The 21,424-nt window shown below is 42.4% G+C and overlaps 1 protein-coding gene across 1 annotated transcript; it reads right to left on the bottom strand.

Moving 5' to 3' along the window:
* Positions 1 to 697: 697 nt before the first annotated feature.
* Positions 698 to 21,423, bottom strand: LOC117829984 (serine/threonine-protein kinase TAO2-like). The gene is made up of 17 exons (XM_034707846.1): positions 20,839 to 21,423; positions 17,365 to 17,555; positions 15,397 to 15,468; positions 15,211 to 15,312; positions 13,930 to 13,975; positions 13,608 to 13,704; positions 13,147 to 13,260; positions 12,439 to 12,530; positions 12,176 to 12,269; positions 11,672 to 11,753; positions 10,794 to 10,961; positions 9,395 to 9,601; positions 8,499 to 8,776; positions 8,226 to 8,403; positions 7,999 to 8,127; positions 5,787 to 5,990; positions 698 to 5,368 (listed from the first exon to the last, which is right to left on the bottom strand). The coding sequence occupies exons 2-17, from the start codon at positions 17,536 to 17,538 to the stop codon at positions 3,545 to 3,547; spliced, it is 3,861 nt and encodes a 1,286-aa protein (XP_034563737.1). The 5' UTR covers positions 17,539 to 17,555; positions 20,839 to 21,423; the 3' UTR covers positions 698 to 3,544.
* Between the last annotated feature and the right edge of the window lies 1 nt (position 21,424).

Genomic DNA, 21,424 nt, shown 5'->3' with positions numbered 1-21,424 from the left:
TGTAGGATCTTATATAGACAGGTGTGTGCCTTTCCAAATCAAGTACAATCAATTGAATTTACCACAGGTGGACTCAAATCAAGTTGTAGAAACATTTCAAGGATGGTCAGAGGAAACAGGATGCACCTGAGCTCGATTTTGAGTTTCAAAGCAAAGGGTCTGAATACTTATGTTCATGCAATATTTGAGTGTTTTATTTTTAATTTATTTGCAGAACTTTCTACAAAACATTTTTCACTTTATCAGTATGAAGTGTTGTGCGTCGAATGTTAAGGCAAAAAATGAATTCAATCCATTTTGAATTAAGGCTGTAACAACAAAATGTAGAAAAAGTGAAGGGGTCTGAACACTTTCCGTACCCACTGTATATCATCCATAAGTTAGTAGGTCCGGAGGTTTTTACGCACTCAAAATAAACTTTTGCTTTGGATTTTTTACTGTTGTACTCAACACGTATTTTTTCCGTATATATTGATTAGAAAAAGTACCTAAGTTGGGTTAACATTATTCTGGTGGGTTTAAAACAAAGGGAAAAGAACAACAATGGTCAAACGATATGTGATGATACAGGAGGAGTGATGATGATGTATGAATTAAATACATAATAATACTGTCTGATAAATCAGGGGCAAAGGCAACAAATGAGGAGTAATGGAAATAATGGAAACACAAATCATAAAAACAAACAAGACAATGATTTCCACACAAAAGAATTTATTTTTTTGTGTAAATAAAAATCTGGAAGTATGACAAAATACTTTTCTATGCTTGCCAGCACACAGCCATACAGTACACGGACACTCATGCAGCTAAAATGAGGATAAAAGGAGAACAAAATGGCTGCCAAACACAATGCAGTACTTGTCTTATAAATACTGCATAAATTAAATATATATAAAAAAAACTCAAGGTGATAAAACTCTCAGACGGTGTCACAACAAAACAGAATACAAACATGTAAACATACACAGAGGAACAGGAAATAACTGGAACTCAAATGGAAATCAATGGCAAATAAGTTACATTCAAACAAAACAATGTTTGGTGTGAAATGCCTTTTTCTTTTTTTTTTTTTTAAAAGCTACACTTCCCAAATGTAGAACAGCTGCGAGAGAGCTCTTCTTTTTGTCTCCCCTCGGGTCAAATACAGTAAACATGGAGTTTCCTGTTCAGTAAAAAACCTCCATGAAGATGACTCAAATGCTGTCCTTCTTTCAGGAACTTTTTCCTACATAATAAGCATCACTTCGCACTGATTTAGTTCACTCCTCCAAACCAGGTTGAAAATAGGCAGATATCTGAACCCTGGCTCTCTGAGATCTATGCTTGTTATGCTGCAAGTCATTGTTCATTTCACTTCATTAAATTAAAGAGTACATCAGAGCATTTTGGTGTTTAAGTCTTCAAAGACGCTCAAGCATGAGACAATAAAAACAAAACAAACCGTCAAGTCTCTTTTTGGTCCGACTTAAGTCGCTCTGAAATGATAAATTAACATGCTGACAATCTAATTGTTTTAGTCATTCATAAGAAAAATAATCTCTGGTTCAAGCTTCTTAAAACTAAATATTTGCTCCTTCTTTATATTGATGCAAGTAAACTGGATTTCTTTGGGGTTCTGGTTGAACAAAATAAGAATATCACTTCAGACTGTTATTTTTTGACATTTCTACCATACTTGAGCATGTTTTATAGGCTGATCCCCTCTTACAGTGATCAACTGTTGTAGATCTAAACAAATCTAAGCAAATGTCTTGTTTGGGGCAGTGCAAAGCCAATGAGACATCTCCAACTATCAGGATATTTCCTCTTCATATGAAAGAGATCTGCTCTTTCTCTACGTTCACATTCAGTAGTTGAATCAACTTTTGGACTAATTTTAGGATTGCATGTCTCAAAAGATTGTTTATATGGCTTCATATAAATTAAAACTACATTGAAATATTTGATATATCATCATATTATACTTCTATCACTCTAGAGCTTTTCCATGCTTCTACTAGATATTCAGGATATGTCTCTTCAGAACAGACTAATATCACTTGTGCAAACAGTTGTAAATAGGCACTAAACTGTTGTTTTTTTAAAAATGATTGATAAATGAACATCTATCTAAATGTTTACATGGTAAATAATACAAAATATTGCATGAAGTGCAATGAAAAAATGTATTTAATAAAGGTACAGTGTGTAGGATTTAGAAGCATTTAGCAGAGCAGACTCAGTAGGAATGGAATATTGTATTCATAAGGATGTTTCAATTGATGATCACCTGGATCAAAGAATGTGTTTGGTTTTCATTAACTTAGAATGAGCCTTTTATAACTACATAGGAGTGGGTTCCCTAACACAGAGGTCGCCATCTTGCACTGGCATGTTTCTAAGAAAGGACAAACTAGTCATGGCCATATGAGTTTTTGAATTTAGTGAGAGGCTGTCCGTAATGTGCCGATTGGAAGACGAAGAAGAAGAATAAGAGGGGGAGAATGATTGTTGTGCACAAAATAATTTATACTGACAGACGTTTTTGTTTGTAAAAACTTCTCATCCTCAAAGGCCACCATAGGATGTGGAGCTTCACCGAGGAAAGGGTGAGCAAGGGTGCGTTTAAATCTAAAATCTGACTGCTAGATATTGCTGAATATTCCCACTTCTACGCACTGTACCTTTAAGTAAAATATTAAAGATGATGATTGAAACCGCTGCGATTCCTGTACAGTGTTTTTGGTTATTCATGTCATTATGATATTATAACCAAAAACAACAGACAGGATGTGCTTTAAGTTTAAAATAAATGGCTTAAAGCTTTGATTTGAAGTCCTTGAAAATCTAACCTTCTGCTAACCTTTGAACTCCTTCCTTTAAACATATCACTTCAGATTGTAATCAAATGTGATGTTTCTGCTTCACTGCTTATTGCACTTTTAAACTGACTGAGAAGGCTAGTGTTCAGGGTGATAATAGTGAAATTATTGATGTTTTCACAGTGTTAGGCTTTGGTGAGTACATTGATAGCCATGAAGCTAAGCAACACTGTGTCTGATATTTGTTCTGAGCACTGATAGACCAGCGCACCCTGTGAAATAAGACCACTATTAAAGGAGAAATAAAGATTGCACAGAAACGGTCTCAAAAATAACCATTTAAGTCTTTGTCTTAGAAATTAAGAGCAAAATAATAAAATGAAATAAAAAGTAACTTTTACAAAAAGCAAAATAATCGAACGTTTAAAACTTCACAGGGTTTGGTATTTCTGTTTACATACACAAAGCTCTCTGACTTATCAGTACAGCTTGTGTGTGCACACTTTAGTATCAGCAATAATAGCCAAAATCACTTTTAGCTAGCAGGTGATGTGCGGGGTAAAATACGTCCCATCTTTCAGAAATGAGACCAGAAACCAGTTTGAGGAACTGGTCTCAACATAATAGACTTATGGGCCCGAACCAAAAAGACACACAAATGATGGAACAATGGAACAAAGAGCACGGACACACACTCGCACCATCAGCACTCGTTTCTCTCACTGCCTTCAGTTTGCTCGCTATCTCCATGGTCGAATTTTCCCCCTGACAAACCTCCCAGATGAGGTCCTCCTCAACCCACACTCCCACCTCCCCTCCTCGCGATACATCCTCACCGTCTCCTCTCTTCTCTGCCTCTCCTGCTCTCTCCTCCTCCTCTCCCTCTGCCTACTCTCTCTCTCTTCCCTGGGCAGCAGTCGGGGCAGCCTGCTCGGGGCCTCCTTCTTTAAGAGGCCTACGGTCTCAAATTTGTCACGGACATTTAGTGGCAGCTTTGTAACGAGCTGAGCGGCCAGTTTCAGCATAATGGAGTTAGCAAGATCTGCCAAGACCCCAAGGGGGCGTCTGCTGAAACGTCTTACCCATAAAAGAGCCCTGGCGAAGGGGGAAGTTTCATTGCAGCGTGCCTGATACTCTATAGGTAGGCTCCTCAGGGGAACAGGAATTCTTGATTGGCGCACCCCCCAGTTGCGCCCTGCTTTTGGAAACATCTCATAGAGGTTCCGTTCAGCCATACCACCAAGGACTGACTGGCACATAGCAAAAAGGGGGCGGGGCAGACGGAAAAGCACGCGCATACATAGGCGGTTTACTTTGCGAGGTGCATGCTGGAGGAAGTCGCGGGCCGGCCTGACGACTAGCACAATCACCAGGTAAAGAGAGAGGAAGATAGAGGGTGAGCTGAGGAAAGAGGCCGAGATCAGAATCATGGGGACGTAATAAATCCCCAAACTGAAAGAGAGGCCTAAACTGAAGAGGCCGCTCGCCCAGAGGCTGAGCGTTAGGTAGGTGGAGAGAGACAGGGAGCAGCAGGAGCGGAGGAAGAGGTACGAGAAAAAGAGTGCCAAGAAGGCGAGCTCAGCGGAGAGAAGCAGGGAGGCCACTGATGGCAGTGGAGGTGAGCGTCGGAGCGAGAGGAGGAAGATGGAGAGGAGCAGCAGGGTGAGGTTGGAGGGCTGGGCGGCAGCAGAGAGGGAGAGGAGGAGGCAGATGGCATGAGAGAAGAAGGAAGGGAGGGAGGTCTGGGCAGGGGGAGAAGGAGGGGGAGGAGGGGGGACAGGGACAGGGACAGGCTCAAGATCTGTAGCGTCAGGGAAGTAAAATTCCGACAGCTCGTCGATGTCTCGCTCACGGAGTCGTCTCTTCTCCAGGTTCAGGGACAAGAAGAGTTCTGACGGACAGCCGTCTGCCACCCCCCTTCCCTCTTCCTCTTCTTCATCTGTGTCTAGATGTGCCATTCTACTCGGGTCATCCACATACTCCCACTGTACCCCCTCAACCTCCCTCTCCTCTGCCTCTTCCTCTCTAATTTCCCATTTCTCATCTTCTCTGCCATCCTCTCTCTTTGGCTTTTCATCTTCATCTTCCTCATCTTTCCTTTCGACTATGGGTTCAATCAAACCATCCACTGCTTCATCTCTGACCAACACTGTCTCACTGTGACCGAACATCTCCTCAGTTAATGCCTCCCTCTCCTGTTTCAACTCTTCCTCAAACTCCATCTCCATCTCTATCTCTCCCCCATCACTCCCCCAGCTCTGCCCCTCTGTCGTCAGGCTCTCCCCCTCCTCGGGAGAACCCAGGCTCTGGCTGCTCTCACTCACTTTGAGGCTCTTGGGCTGCTGGCGGACCTCCACGGCGTGTTTCTGACGCAGCTCCTGCTCGCGCCTCTTATTGTACTCCATCTGGTTAGTGAGCTCCGTCTGGTGCTGCGTGCGGATCAGGTCGGCCCGTGTGCGCTGCACCAGACCCAGCTGGCGGAACTCCAGCTCCTGGGTGGACTCATGATGACGCAGGAGCATGGCACACTCCAGGTCCTTCAGAGTCTGCTTCTTGTTCAGTTCCTGGAGGAGAGAAATAGTTGATTAAGAAGCAGGAAGGATGACAGGAAACTTATCACAGAACACACTTTTCTCAAAATCTCTACAAATGCTCAAACACCCAGACTATGCATGGAGAGTCTGCTTGAGTATATCTACGTTTTTCTTTAAGAGTCGTTCTTACACGAGAGTAATTCACAATGACAATTATTAATCCAACTCTACAGCCACTTATAAGTCAGTGGTTGGAAGCTAGCCTCTGTTTTAAGATGACAGTTTTCTCAGCAATGTTAGAGTGCTTTATGAAGATACAAATAGAATGGACTACATGTAATCCTCATAACACTTTAATGCTTTAATGCAGGCTGCTTAGAATACGTTTTAGGGAGGATTAAAGTGCTCATCCAACACTGACATGCACATTCAATTCAAAAAGCGATACCTCTCGAAGCAAATCCTGCTCCAGGTTGTGGCGAGCCAGCAGCATCTTCCTCTTGTACTGGCGGCACTGCAACTCATAGTACTGCCTCTGCCGGCGCAGCAGGCCGGCCTCTTCTTCAGCCTGCAGCTGCTGCAGACACTCCTTCTGATGCACCAACCATTCCTGTTTCTCCCGCTTTGGTGTCGACTGGTTCTCATTCAGTTCCTGGACGAAAAGTGCCAAACAAAAAGAAGCAGTAGTGTCAGCTGAAAGGGCCAAATATCAAGCTGAGCATCAACACTATTTGCACAGTGGTAAAATGTTTTAAGTTGTAAAATCTTCATGTAAAGATGGATCTGGCAGAAATGTGTTATTTCTGTCTTGTGTAGCTGCCATAATAACTGCTGTAGCAATTCATTGTGTGCTGCTTCCTGTTGATTGTGACAGTAACATAGACAGTTAGTTAACCCTAACCCTTAGTATTTGTCAGTGGACTTCATGCCTTACCCAAACTGTCAGTGGTCTCAGTCCCTAACCCTAACCCTTAGAGTTTGTCAGTGGACTTCAAGCCTTACCTGAACTGTCAGTGCTCTTAGTCCCTAAACCTAACCCTTAGTATTTGTCAGTGGACTTCATGCCTTACCCAAACCGTCAGGCCTTAGTCCCAACCCTAACCCTTAGTATTTGTCTGTGGAATTCATGCCTTATCCGAAACGTCAGTAGTCTTAGTCCCTAATCTTAACCTTTTGTATTTGTCAGTGCACTTCATGCCTTTCCCGAACAGTAAGTGGTCTTATTCCCTTACCCTAACCTTTGGTATTTGCCAGTGGACTTCATGCCTTACCTGAACTGTCAGTGGTCTTAGTCCCTAAACCTAACTCTTAGTATTTGTCAGTGGACTTCATGCCTTACCCGAACCGTCAGGCCTTAGTCCCAACCCTTACCCTTAGTATTTGTCTGTGGACTTCATGCCTTATCCGAAACGTCAGTAGTCTTAGTCCCTAACCCTAACCTTTTGTATTTGTCAGTGCACTTCATGGCTTTCCCGTACAGTAAGTGGTCTTATTCCCTTACCCTAACCTTTGGTATTTGCCTCTGGACTTCATGCCTTACCAGAACCATCAGTAGTCTTAGTCCCTAATCCTAACCCTTAGAGTTTGTCAGTGGACTTCATGCCTTACCCGAACAGTCAGTGGTCTTAGTCCCTAACCTTAACCCTTAGTATTTGTCAGTGGACTTCATGCCTTACCCGAACCATCAGTAGTCTTAGTCCCTAACCCTTAGAATTTGTCAGTGGACTTCATGCCCCACCAGAACAGTCAGTGGTCTTAGTCCCTAACCCTAACCCTTAGTATTTCTCAGTGGACTTCATGCCTTACCCATAACGTCAGTGGTCTTAGTCCCTAACCCTAAACCTTAGTATTTGTCAGTGGACTTCGTGCCTTACCCGAACCGTCAGTGGTTTTAGTCCCTAACCCTAACCCTTAGTATTTGCCACTGGACTTCATGCCTTACCCTAACTGTCAGTGGTCTTAGTCCCTAATCCTAACCCTTAGTATTTGTCAGTGGACTTCATGCCTTACCCGAACAGTCAGTGGTCTTAGTCCCTAACTCTTAGCATTTGTCAGTGAACTATATTTCTATCCCTTACCTGCGGATATGTTTGCAATTATACACCTTACCCACAATCTTCCCCAACTCTAACCACTCAGGGTTTCTCCCTAACCCTAACCCTAACCTTGGACAGTGGTCGGTGGATTGTCCTACAGACGCTGACAGAGGTACCGTAGTCAGATGATCTCCATTTTTTTTAGATCTTACATACAGTTTACAACAACAGCCTGATTCATGGATTAATCGAGAAATAGAGAGAAAGACTTAACCATCTCCATCATTTCTACGATGCTGGTTATATTAATTAATGAACAGCTGTATTTAATCATCACAGACTCTATCAGCAAATTTGTTTTTATAAATGGTCATTGAGCATGTGTTTTCTACTTTTTTTGCTAACACAACTGGTTTGTGATGTGTGCACGTAGTTCTTCCTTTATTAGCTTGCTAGCTAGGAGAGGAAAGTTGCAAGATCATTTCATTTATTGTTTGGTGACTGTTGAACCTGGTTATTTTGTTTCCTGACTGCTTCGATTTCAATGACAGAAATTATCTTCAGATATGGCTAAAAACTAAAGTTCTGTTTTAATGGAAACAAACTGGATGGCAGAATTGGCACCTCTTTGAGCTGCTCCTTGCGTTGGCGATACTGCCGTTTCTGCGACTCCAGCAGACCGGTCAGCTCCTTCTTCTGCTGGCCCAGAATGTGCTGCTGAAACTTCTTCTCCTCAGTCAGGACTGCCTTTGTCTAAAACAAATGAAAAAACAAGACCCACAAGCTCATTAAAATCGAGGCTGTGGTCCAACTCTCCCCCACAAATCACCATTTCTCCACCAGCAGCTCACCTCCTTCTCCAGGATAACCTGGTGCTTCTTGCCTAGTTTTTCTCCCTCCATGGAAAAGCTGTTCCTCTGGTTCTCCAGCTCTTTGTCCAGTCTGAGCTGGTGCTCATCCATCTCTGCCTTCAACTTGTTCTCCAAGCCCATCAGCTGCTTCTGGTGCTGCCGCCGCATTCGCTTGTACCTGTGAGGAAACAGGCAGGAAATTAATGACATTATAGGTGTGCCATTTAGTTTCCAGTTTTATAACAAAAACCCTTTCAAACTCCTGACTCTTACCCAGACATCTGTTCCCGAAGAGCCGAGCCCTGCTCATGTTCCTGGATCTGACGAGTGACGAGCGAGGCCGTCCTGATGGTGGCAAAGTGGTCTCTGCCTCTGCGACGTCTCCCTCCCCCTCCTCCCCCTCCTCCTCCTCCTCCTCCGCCCCCTCCTCCTCCACCTCCTCCTCCTCCAACTCCTCCACTTCCACCTCCACCTCCACCCCCAGCAGATGAAGACTCTCGTTGTGACTCGACCTCAGGCTGATAGGGGTCGTCGTAGATGTTGTCATGGCTCTGCATGGTGGAGACAAAGCAGCAACCTTCACATAACTAGCCTTCAAACTAAATGTTATATACCAAAGTAATGCAAAAAAAATAAACACACTGGCCATTTCACTGTATTTGGGGCTTGAGCTTAGAAAAGATTAAATACACTTGAAGCATTTGTTTGGTGACTTTTTGTCCTATCTGTAGGTGTTATCACAGACATGTCTAAGGGGGATCTGCAGGTATACATTGTGCTGCTATTATCTCCCATTTCCTGCAGGTGGTGCAAGACAGTATCTTTAGAAGTCACCTGAGAACTGCTTTGTAAAAAATTTAAAGACAGCATTTAACAGTGGCCTCTGTGGTCCAATTTTCAGAATTAAGACGATGTTTTTGCTCCCTGTTGAAAACTCTCTTTCTTACATAAAAGAAAACAGCAATAAACACAACTAAAAGATTCTCTGTTCCTGGGATTTTTTTTGTGATAAGGGTACTTTTGTCGTATCAAATATTTAAAAGAAAGTGCAACAAGTGTTAGTTCTCTCCTTAATCATACAAACAAGGCTCTTTGTGTAACTAGGAGACAAGAGTGGCAAAAGGGGGGTTAAGGGGCCAGAACAACAAGAGTGCAACACTTGGCCTGACCAGGGGCTTGTGCAGGACAGAGCTGTTGGAGGTGACTGTGTGCTCTCCCTCCTGCATCATGGCCATCTCCCCGCTGTCATCGGAGCCGTCTGCCAGGCTGTTGACCGAGCTGCTCTGGGAGCTGGCGCTGATGGACATGGAGGGCAGAGAGTGGGAGCTCTCCATGCTGTTGACTGTGCCGGTGCGCAGCATGTACTGCTCCACGTCCTGCAGGGGAAGAATAACAAGCTTATCGGAAAAGGTCCTGGAGAAATCAACAACTTCAGGATTGGTTTCTGGGTTGCTTTACTTTAAAGTCATAGTAGCAGTGGTGGAAGTGCATTGGGTGGTTTCAAGTGTACATAAGCTGAAGAAAAATAAAGACATGCTAACAGTGACACGCTGCACATTCTCTGAATTCCTTTATTTCCTTTTTGGGGGACAAACATCTGGAGTTTAATGTTGCTGGAAACAAAGGCCTTTGTACGAAGAGGAAGGGGTTCTTAGTTCCCTAAAATATATTGACAAGTCCAATACAAAAGCAGGATGGATGCTGAATGTAGCTTTTCCCTTCACAGACCCTGATACATGCCTCTTTCTTTTCAAAAGTTTGGGCTCATCATTGATGTAGCTTTTACTTCTTTATTTAATTTGAATAGAGTCCAACTAACTTTGCATTTACTCCAGAGACTCAGCTCTGGAGTGAAAGATGTATCACCAATTTTGCATTTACAAGAAAATGTGACATCTTATCAAGGTTCCTTATTTGCATGTGAGCAGCAGGAAGTGAAATACAACACAATGCAAAGCTGTGTTTAAGGTACAAATGCCCCACGCCAATGCACATTCTTTTAGATTAAACACAATTCAAGACTTTGCACACTTTATCCTGCAAATTTAATCAGCTTCTTAGTAAGGCTTGGTGCTGCAGCTATTTTGTGAAACTTGTAGATACTCTTGGCTGCATTTCTGTTTCAGATCCTGGAATAAATTAGTGGAGCTGCTGCAGTTAGCTGCCAAAGACTTTGGACAAACGTTAGAGCTGACAGTGGTGTGCTCCAGGTTGGACGCTGCAGAACTAAACCACTTCCAGACGACTCAAAGAGTCTTTTTCTGGACAAATCTCCTCGTTTTCATGAGAGCTACAGCTCACAGCCTGGTGACATGTTTGCTGTTTCTTAGAGAACACTTGCAGAAGCTCAGTGGCGGCTCTGAAGCCTAATTACCAAAAATGTAAAACCAGTTTCAAATTCAAAATGAATCCTAAGCATTAATAAATGAGTAAATAAACCTCTGAACTTGATAAACAGCAGATTGTTTCTTCATTGAGAGCATATGGCTGACACAGATCTGCTACATCATGACTCTCTTTTTCCCATTAGATAAGAACAGTGCAAATACCCCTGTTGGCCACTCTTACCTCTTCTTCATCTCCTCCCTCTGGTGCAGGACCGTTGTGTGCCTCGTGGAAGAGGATTTTCTTCATTTTCCGGTACTGCAGGTTGTCCAGCTCGCGGACAGCATCCTTTGTGCGGGCGATCAGGTCCATCACAACTGTCATGGGACGCTCTCTGCATAGGAAATGGTGCTGCGTGGACAAAAAAGTGAAGACACATAATGAATAAATTATAGTTCCTGTGTTTTACTTTCAACTCATTTGAAATCTTGATTTTAGCCATACTTAGTGGGTCAAAATAAAATGTTAGAAAGCGCTGAATACTGTGTCCCAAATCCCAAGATTAAGTCGTTAAGTGTCTTGGTTTTTCGACAACCTAAAGATATCGACTCTACTGTTTTAGTGGAGTAAGGGAGCCAGAAAATACACACATTTTGAGACGCTTAAATCTAGTCTGGAAAGTCAAATCATAAACTGGTCAAACCGCTAAATCCTTCATGAACATGTCTGCCTATTAATCAAACATTTGAGAACTAAGTGATTCCTTTAAACTTCCTCCGGAGGTTACTTTGTCAAGTTATTTCTCCTCCTACTCCTATATTTTCCTTTGAAGTTCAAGTATTCAGCAAATCTTTTGTGTCCCAAATAAAAGAAGCCGACCTGCTTGTCATGCCAGCATATGTGGGAACCAACAGAAACAGATAACACTGTGCAATTATTTAACCCTAAGCAGCCTGCTGTAGCTGAAACTACAAAGTGAAGGACACACTGTCACGGCGTACAATAGCCCTGCTTCAGATTTTCTCTTTCTGATCACAGAGACATCGTCTCACAAAGAACGGAGTCCACGTCCGTGCCTGCCTTCATACACAATATCAAACAGATCTTTTGATGTATTGTACCTTGAGCAGCACATCAGAGGTAGGTCTGTCCTGGGCGATCTTCTGCAAACAGGAGTCCACGAAATTGCGGAAATAATCCGACCTGAAGTGAAATAAATGTCAGTTCGCTAAGGTACAAATCATGATGAGTAAAAACAGCATGCAAGTGATGCATTATGTCAGCTGGTCTGAGTTCAAGCATTTCATAAAAATCTCTATGTGGTGACTTTTTTAGCATTAAATTATAGTAATCCTAAGTATTGTAATTTGGTTTTAGTTAGCTTAAGACACGAAAAGATGTTGACTAGAGTCTGATCACTTTTAGACTTTGTCACTTAGTATGTCAAATTACAAATTCATTTGATCCTTCATTCTTCTCTGTTATGTTAAAAAATCCCCCGAGAATATTGGAGGCTCCTTTGCAAACCAACTTTTATAATACAATGTCAAGCAATTCTTTGATTGATTCAAAATCATGATGCAACAAAGTCTTTTTGCCTAAAAGGGCTTTCTAGCGACTCTCACCAGTGATTGGACTGCAGCACAGGGCTCTCATTCTGGGCGATGTGATATAAGGCACTCATAGCATTCATGTTAAACAGAGGAGGCTTCCTTTCCGCTACAGAGTGACAAAACACGACAAAGTGTGGCAGACAGAGAGTGGCAGATAAAGAGCAAGAGAAATCAGAGAGGGGAGAAAGAAGAGAAAAGGGTTGGATGATTCATTTTTTCTCAGCATCACAAAAAAAGAACACTTTTGTGCAGCATTTTTTTTTGTCATATCTTACCCAGCTCTATGCAGGTAATGCCAAGTGACCACACATCCACCTTCCCATCATACTGACCCTCGTCCATGGCCAAGATCACCTCGGGGGCCATCCTGCATGAAGAAAACAACAAAGCAAGTCAGCCATTTTCAGCTCTTTTCCTTTGATCCCAGACCAAGAGAGAACAGCACCTCAGGGCGCACAGTCGGTGCCAACGTCTACAACTGCATAAATAAAGCACAGCCACAGACAGAGGCGAGGAGGTGGATATTTTAAGTTTTGTGGATTGGATATAAACTGCCTGCACGACTTCTTACAGTCATGAGTAAAAGGAGAGGAATCCTTTTCTCTGACTAGGGTTAACGCTGCCACTAGTATGTTTTCTGAAAATCATTATAATTACTTGTAGATATACAAACATTAAATTAAAGATTAATGTCACATTGACTTGTGACTTAAATTTATTTGAGTTTGACATGAGTTCCCATATTTGAACCTGTCTCTAAATCTAGGCTGAGAAAATTAAGTTTTTAGCCAGGAGTCCCTAAATCTGAAGAGACAGAAATCTCAAACTAGGTCCCTCTGGCAGGTTAACGTCCACATGCCTGCGCTGGTAACGTATCGTTCCTGTTGGGTGGTTATATTCCAGTTTAACTAGTCACAGCCTAAATACAGCAGAGGAGGAGGATAATGAGGATGATGACTCTGTTGGGAGTTCAAATGTCTTACCAGTAAGGTGTTCCCACAAAGGAGTTTGCTGGAGCAACGATGGAGGCAGAGCCAAAGTCTCCCAGTTTGACCTGACCTGGCTCTGTTAGCAAGATGTTTCCTGCCTTCACATCTCTGAGAGAGAGAGAGAGAGAGAGAGAGAGAGAGAGAGAGAGAGAGAGAGAGAGAGAGAGAGAGAGAGAGAGAGAGAGAGAGAGAGAGAGAGAGAGAGAGAGAGAGACAGAGAGAGACAGAGAGACAGAGAGAGACAGAGAGACAGAGAGACACCTGGTCACATCATATTTTATTAGAGGATGGGGACTAAAATGTGTTGCTGCACAGTGAGTGTGTTTGCACGTCCACCGTTACATAATCTTATCCCGGGCTGCACATTTTGTGCTTTCTCCCCTCTTTTTGTTTGGTCTCTTGTCAGAAGTGTGGGTGTTGAAAATAGACAGAGTGAGAAAAGGGACGGGGGTTACCTGTGAATCATGTTGTGAGAGTGAAGATACACCAATCCCTGCAGTGCACCATGGGTTATGGCCGCTATTTCCACTTCCTGGAGGGGTTTCTTGTGAACTGGGAGAAAAACGAAAAAAGGTATTAGGGGAAACCTTTCTCTACGTACTTTTCCTCGTGTTTCCTTTACAATGGTTAAAAAAAAAAAACCTATTCAGACAGGCATTTGGTTGATAGACCCTCTTATTGTGAATGTTTATGAGATCAACTGCATCTTAAATTGTGTCTATGCAAAAGTTGCTTCATTAACAACTCTTGCTCAACCACTTCTTTTCACTGACTTACCTTCTAAGAGGTCTGAAGCAGAGCCCAAGCAGTACTCCATCACCAGCTAGGAGACAAACAGACGCAGCATTAAATGCCATGATGCTTTAGAGAGCTGGAAACAGCAGGAACACCTTCTATGTGACGGACTTGATCAACACTATAACCAAAACGGATAGGGGTTTCACAGACTAAAGGATGGATCTCCCATGTCTGGCCTAAAAATGGAGATCTATGCATATCCAAGTGTGCAACAGCAGAGAAACCCCTTTCACACATGGACATTTTCTGGAGGATTTCAAGACATTAAGGGCCTAATATTCTCAAGAACCTGTGAAAATTTAGGGGAGTTTCGAGCATGTGTAAAAGGGTCTCATGATTACACAAAAAAAAAACCAAAAAAACACACACAACACGTGTGTTATTAAGTTAACTTTAAGGCCTTTCAATGGCAACTTTCCCAGGGACCCCAAAACCTTCTTAGGGACGCTTATGGCTTGTTTCCACCAAGCGGTCTGGTATGGATCAGATCAGATCCGAAGTCAACTGGAGATTTAAAAATGGTGGGGTTATGTGTTGTTCTTTATTACCGCTGTCGCACAAGAAGTGACAATTCTTTTGACCAATCAACGGACTGCAGTGTTTCTAGCTCCACCTTCTGGGGTCGGATCGATATGTCTGGCACCCCAACAGAAGGGTACCAACAAGTGGGAAGTAATTTGGGGACCTGTCCCGGTTTTAGTCAATGGAAACGCCACAAAATGTGTGTCGTACTGAGAATAACCGAACTGGTGGTCAGTGACAGTAGAGTCAGCAGCACAAACACCACTTGGTAGTCAGCTATTGTTGCTAACATCCTACTTCTAACATATAGCTATTTGACTGGGACGTAATAACAATGTGTGAATGATGTATCCTTTGTGTACATGGCGATGAAAGGGTTTCAAAAATTCCACTATGGCCACTATATTTTCAAAAGTTTGCATTTCCAGTCCCTCTAAATGATATTTTTGTGTAAATGAACGATCAAACGCAACCATAGTTTATCATTTTCTGAAAACATTTCTGTGTAAATAGGGCCTGAGACAGAGAGAGGGTATAAGAGGGAGAATCAAACTGGACTTGGTAATGGTCTCATTCAGCAAGCTGGTTTGTTTTCAGAGCAGAAATGAATGAACATCAAGTTTGGAAACAGAAGTTTTCAGTTCCTTTTTCCCCCTTTGTAATATGTCTGACACACACACACACACACACACACACACACACACACTCACACACACTCACCCACTCACACACACTCACCCATGCTGTGTGCTCTCTCAGGTAGCAGCCCCGATACTCCACGGTGTTTGGGTGGCGCAGCTTCTGGAGGAACTTCACTTCCTTGATGATATCCTGCCATTTCTACGACATCAGCAGAGACACACTCATTACTCACTGATCCAATAATATGTGACTGATGAAGAAGCATTGAGAGAGTTGTCGTACCTCATTGGACTGTTTGCCACTGTAGGACATCTTCTTGATGGCCACCACCTCATTGGTGCGGATGTCATGGGCCTGGTTTATAAAAGTTAGAGATGATACATGATTCATTGTGTCTTTTTTCAACAGCAGAGAAGTGCAGACACTTGAGACCAAATGAAAGAATATCTTATACATAAAACAAAGATTTCTGCAAAGCCTTCTTTCCTCTTCTCTTCCTCTCTCCCTCCTTTTGATCCCTTCATCCATGACTAGCTCCTTTTCACCCTTCATTAAACAGGCCTTTTCTTCCAACACATCCACAAGTCATCCTCTGTCCTTGACTGCTGCCACACTTCTACCTTTCTTTCCTTCCTCTCCTGACACCTTTCATCCTCTGATTTCACATTGTGTTCTTATGGCAGTCTCTTCATCACCACCTGCTTCCCTTCTGTCTCACAGACACCTCCTGACACATCCACCCTTGTCTGTCAGCTATTCTCCTGTGCTTACCTTTTTTTATTTCTATCCTAGCAGCCACTTTAACACAGACTCAACTCACCACAGGGAGTTAATCTCAACAAGCTTGAGCTGCTATGAGTAATTATTTACATTTAGTTATCATATTCTAATGTAACTGATATTTTTTTAAAGTTATACAAGAAACCGAGAGACTTCTATGATTCATGAGTCAGCAGAGGCCAAATTTGAAAGTAGATACTAACAAGTTCAGTTGTATCTAGATCTAAAAAAAGCAAGATTAATGATCCAATGCTTCACTCCTGAGATTCACACCCCCCGAGGAGAGCATGATATGATCAGAAATCAGTGCTGAAAAAAGGTTTTGCAGTCCATACTAGGGGTGTAACGATTCATCTACTACATCAACGTATCGATTTATGATCTGACTACATCGATCTGTGCTTGGCAAGTTGGCCTTCCGGACGACATATATCGATCAAACATCATTTTAAAAGGCAATAAATCGATTGTATCGATATTAGGAAATAATGCATTGGATTTAAGCACGGCAGACTTTATATGATGTGGTTTTTTGCACTTTTAATGTTTAAGACTTTAAACGTTACTCAATTCAGGCTGCCTGTCTGTGACGTCATCGCCATGCGTCAGCAGACAACAAAACATAGCATGGCAGATGGAAGAGGAGAAGCCGGCAAGTGAGAAATGATCAAACCACCATTGCCGTCCAGCGTGTGGAAACACTTTGGCTTTTGCAAAGACAGAGATGTTCTAAATAAGTCGCTCGTTGTTTGTAGGATATGTAAAGGTCAAGTAAAGAACCGCGGCAACAAGACAAAGCTATCCAACCACCTACTAAGGCGCCATGGGATTTCACACAACGCCGGCCGTCCAGGCACCTCTTGCAGCGTTCCCGCTAAAGCGCAAGGTAACATCAGCTCTGCAGAAGCCTCAGGCCTCGCCAGCATGTTTAGTCAGAGACTAGCTCAAAACTCGGCTCGGGCCAAAAACATCACAGCAACAACAGGAATCTAGGACTGTCCAGTATCGTGGTATTTTTTTCACAGTCACACTGGTTGAGTTTTTGGCAAAAGTGACTGAATCGATTTCAAGTCACTGAATCGTTTTGGATCGTATCGTTCCAAATGAACCAATACCGTCCTTCAATCGTATCGGCAACAACAAATCATGATACGAATCAAATAGTTGTTAAAAATAATCGTTACACCCCTAGTCCACACCCAAGAGCAAGAAAAAGATTTTCAGCATATTTTAATTTCATTTGAGAACAATTTGATGCCCATTTTCACTTATCTAACAGAAGCAACCGTATCAGCTTAAGACGTAATCCAACAGACGTATCAAAGAAATGTTTTTGTAGTCCTTTCTGTCTTAAATGAACCTATACAGTTCTGTATTAGTAATTTATAAAGGATAAAACGTGCAAAAGTGCAGTGATCTTAAAAATCTTTTTAAAAAGTTGAATAAATAATGCTTAATAAAGTAACTCACAAAGTAGACCGCTCCGAAGCTCCCATGGCCTATCTCCCTCAGGTCGGTGAAGAGCTTCTCAGGATCCTCCCTGAAGAAGAGCTCAGCCACCTCCGGGTCCTTCAGGCTCCCGGCCCGCACACTCGACGGCATGGCCAGCGCCTGGTGAGCGTGGAGAGACACAACGTCTGTCATTTGGAAGGGAGTCGTTTCTGTAGTGGAATCATGAATGTCAACTTGTGACTACACAGGTATTATTTATTGCACATGCATCTTGTACTTTCTAAACTCCAGAGAGATTTACTGAACAGCTAGAGAGAACATTTCAAGAGAAACATTTCATTGACAGGCTTTAATGACTTAACACAATTAAATACAAAATGCAGCTGAAGCTTTTAACATTTATTGACACTTTTTTCTTTCATTGGAGCAATTCATATCTGTTACAATATTGTATAATCTTACCTAATCGCATATTTTTCTACTTTTTAGAGCAGCTGCACTGCTTTTTCTTTTTTAAGTATATGTCATCTGCAACACCGATGTTCAAAACAAACATCAACAGATATAAAACCCTTCTAAAATTATTTTTGACTGGTAACATCCTTTAAGGGTGCTTCAGGAGCCTACAAACAAGTGGGTAGACAGATTGTACATGCGTGTATGTGTACGTTTGTCTTCCTCAAGTCTCTCTGCCTTCAAAAAAAGGATCTAAATGTAATTCAGCATCTAGGGGTGTTTTTTGATCGAAGGAACTTTACCCCTGAACTACGTGTGTTTTGACCAAGACCAGGGTCTAAATTTAGTTCAGGGGTAGATAATCTCCCACCTGAAAAGCCTCTACTTGCAGTGGGAGTATTTTTCAAAGGTCCTGGGACTTTTGGTTGAACGTAACAGTGTTTGTGGAGTTTACACAGTTGTTGAAACACAGAGGGAGTTTCTGGGAATGCATACTAGTTTAGTTTTTTATTAAGATTTCAAAATATTATTTAATATCATTTTTTTTCTCCATACATCACTGGGCTGATTTGCAAAATCTACCAGGACTTCAGCTCACGGTCAAACACAGACAACAATGGGGGCACAGGAACCTTTTAGTTCCAGGGAAAGTAGTTCTTGGGGCTAAAAGACCCCGGAACTCTTGGTCGAAATGCACCTTAGATCATACAGCTGAGTACTTAATTCTAGCTGTATGTTCGTTTGTCTTTTACATTCACCACAAAACAAGACTTTTTTCCAACTTCCCACCAGTTTCGCAGGCCCATGATTCACTAAATTATGTCAAGTTATACGTTTGTTTGATCTCAGGGGACCTGACAGCACTAAAGAATCTGATCTATGACAGGAAGAGGGCCAAATGCTGAACAAAACCCATGTTCAGTGACATAAAGGTTATTAGCCATTACTGTGTTGTATCTCTGAACATGCTCAATTTAGCAGGAAACACTATACTCTTTAGAAATCCTATCATGACCCCATTAATTCATAATTAATAATTCCAAATCATTAAATTATATATGCCTACCCTGATCATCTGTCATATAGAAGGCCTTTATGAAACTGTATTATTATACCCACAGTTTAAGCCTATTTTAGACTCAACTTTACATTATTTTTTACAGTTTAGTGGCAGAATCCAGTGATAAATACACTATTTATGGTGGTTCAGAATCTGTCACAGTGAGCCAGACCGCCTGTGTGCTTAAATCTAACATTTTAGGAGAGAAATGTTCACAGTACTATCTTATCTGTACATACTGTTTGACTGTAAGGGAATTGGAAGTGTAAACAGGAACTCCTCATTTATCTGAAAATTGTCTGCTGGGTAAGAAGCCTGGCATGAAGCATAACATAGGATCTTAGGATTCTGTGAAATTATTGATTTGGAAACATAACAGTGACTGAACAACGTGGCCTTTTCGTGCATTATTTCCAGTCCCATTAAAACGATCAAGCTTTAGATGAGACATGTCTTGCATAAACAATCTGACACTTTCAAAGAGGAAGCATGCAGTTCTCTCTGAAAATGAGAAGTTAATTCAATCTTGCAACCAAACTTAAAGGTGCATTTCGACACAGTAATGGCTAATCACCTTTATGTCACTGAACATGGGTTTTGTTCAGCCTTTGGCCCTCTTCCTGTCATAGATCAGATTCTTTAGGGCTGTCAGGTCCCACTGAGATCAAACAAATGTATAACTTGTCAGAATTTAGTGAATCATGGGCCTGGGAAACTGGTGGGAAGTTTGAGTTCACCTTTGGAACTTATCTGTGCTTGATGTTGTCTGCTGGTTTTCAGATATTTTACCTTTGATGTTAAAAGAAAGGCCAGTTTATAATTTAAAATATCCTGCTTTGTGTCTTTGTTTGTCAAAACAATAAAAAAAAAACGTATCATAGACACCAAGATTGTAAGGGAAATGAAAAAAGTTTTGTGGTGAATGTAAAAGACAAACGAACATACAGCTGGAATTAAGTACTCAGCTGTACGACTTAGAGGTTCATTTTGACCAAGAGTTCCGGGGTCTTTTAGCCCCCAGAACTACTTTCCCTGGAACTAAAAGGTTCCTGTGCCCCCATTGTTGTCTGCGTTGCGACCGCGGGCTGAAGTCCCGGGTAGATTGTGCAAATCAGCCCAGTGATGTATGGAGAAAAAAAATGATATTAAATAATATTTTGAAATCTTGATAAAAAACTAAACAAGCATGCATTCCCAGAAACTCCCTCTGTGTTTCAACAACTGTGTAAACTCCACAAACAACGTTATGTTCAACCGAAAGTCCCAGGACCTTTGAAAAGTACTACCCCCCAAGCAGGGGCTTTTCAGGGGGGAGATTATCTACCCCTGAATTAAATTCAGACCCTGGTTCACTGGTCGAAACGCATGTAGTTCAGGGGTAAAGTCACTAGTTCTGGGGTAACGTTCCTGAGGTCGAAAAACGCCTTTATAAGGAACATCTGTGTATTTTGCAAGAACCCATCCATGCCATTTTCAGACAGACAGACAGACAGACAGACAGACAGACAGCATCTGCTTCAGTCATGTGATTTCCTCCTGGATCATCTGACATATTTTTTAAAACATCTTATCCATCTGGAATTACCTATAGAAATAAAAGCTTATATTCTGCTTGGCTACTGAGATAGAAGAATACCTGTGTGGCTTCGTGCTAACATCAGATTCGTGTAGCTGCAGTGTGCATCTCAGCTGAGCAGATGCTACATAGCTTTTTGCACTTGAATGGTCAATTAGGCTTTGCTCCCTGCTCGCCGAATAAATGAATGACATATATATGCAGCAGTGGGCAACAACAACTCCAGGCTGCCTGGGTGTTCAGGCTGCAGGCCAACAACAAGCCTGCATGTCAACGTCAACGTCTTCAGGGTGTGAACATGTATTAGAACATTTAGCTAGCCGCCCGTCTCCCTGCAAACAGACGTAGAAATGCGCACAAGGCTCCTTTAGCATGCTAAATGATTCATAACATGTCTTACCGTGGCTGATGGGATCCACGGTAGCTAGCTCGAAAGCTAGCTAACTGGCCTGGCTGGAAAATATTGGTCTCACTCCCCTTTCCTCGACACTGGTGTCTATTCAACACGAACAAACCACATTCTGCCTGTCGATGCTTTTACTCAGACTCCACTCCATCCTGATGCTCCCAGTCAATAAGACAGCTGGCGCGTCTGCACGACTTGACATGAGTCAGTCAGGTCCAGTGACAGCTAGCTGACTGACGGCTGCCAGCTAACCGAGGGGCCGGGCAGCTGAGAGCAGAGTCTTCTTCACAGAATCAGGAGCTAGCTCTGCCTGCTGTTAGCAACAACTATATAACGACAGGAGCTGCCTGGGACGTTTTCAATGGGAAACTGAGGCATTCATTTCCACGAGTCCGCTCCCTGCTCCACTGTGTGCTGTCATTACGTTAGTGTTGTCGGTGGATTTCATCTCCAGTCCGTGTTATCCCCATTTTGCTTAGACTCCCGTCCGTTTTTGTTCAGGACTTCATGATGGCGGAGCGGGGCGGGAGCCGAGAGGAAAACGGAAGTGCTCTTCTTCTTCGAGGGATCAAAAACAGGC

The sequence above is a fragment of the Notolabrus celidotus genome, chromosome 18 (assembly GCF_009762535.1).
Source record: "Notolabrus celidotus isolate fNotCel1 chromosome 18, fNotCel1.pri, whole genome shotgun sequence".
NCBI lineage: Eukaryota > Metazoa > Chordata > Actinopteri > Labriformes > Labridae > Notolabrus > Notolabrus celidotus.
Note: the sequence above shows the minus strand (reverse complement) of the source record. Positions and strands in the feature narration are given on the sequence as shown.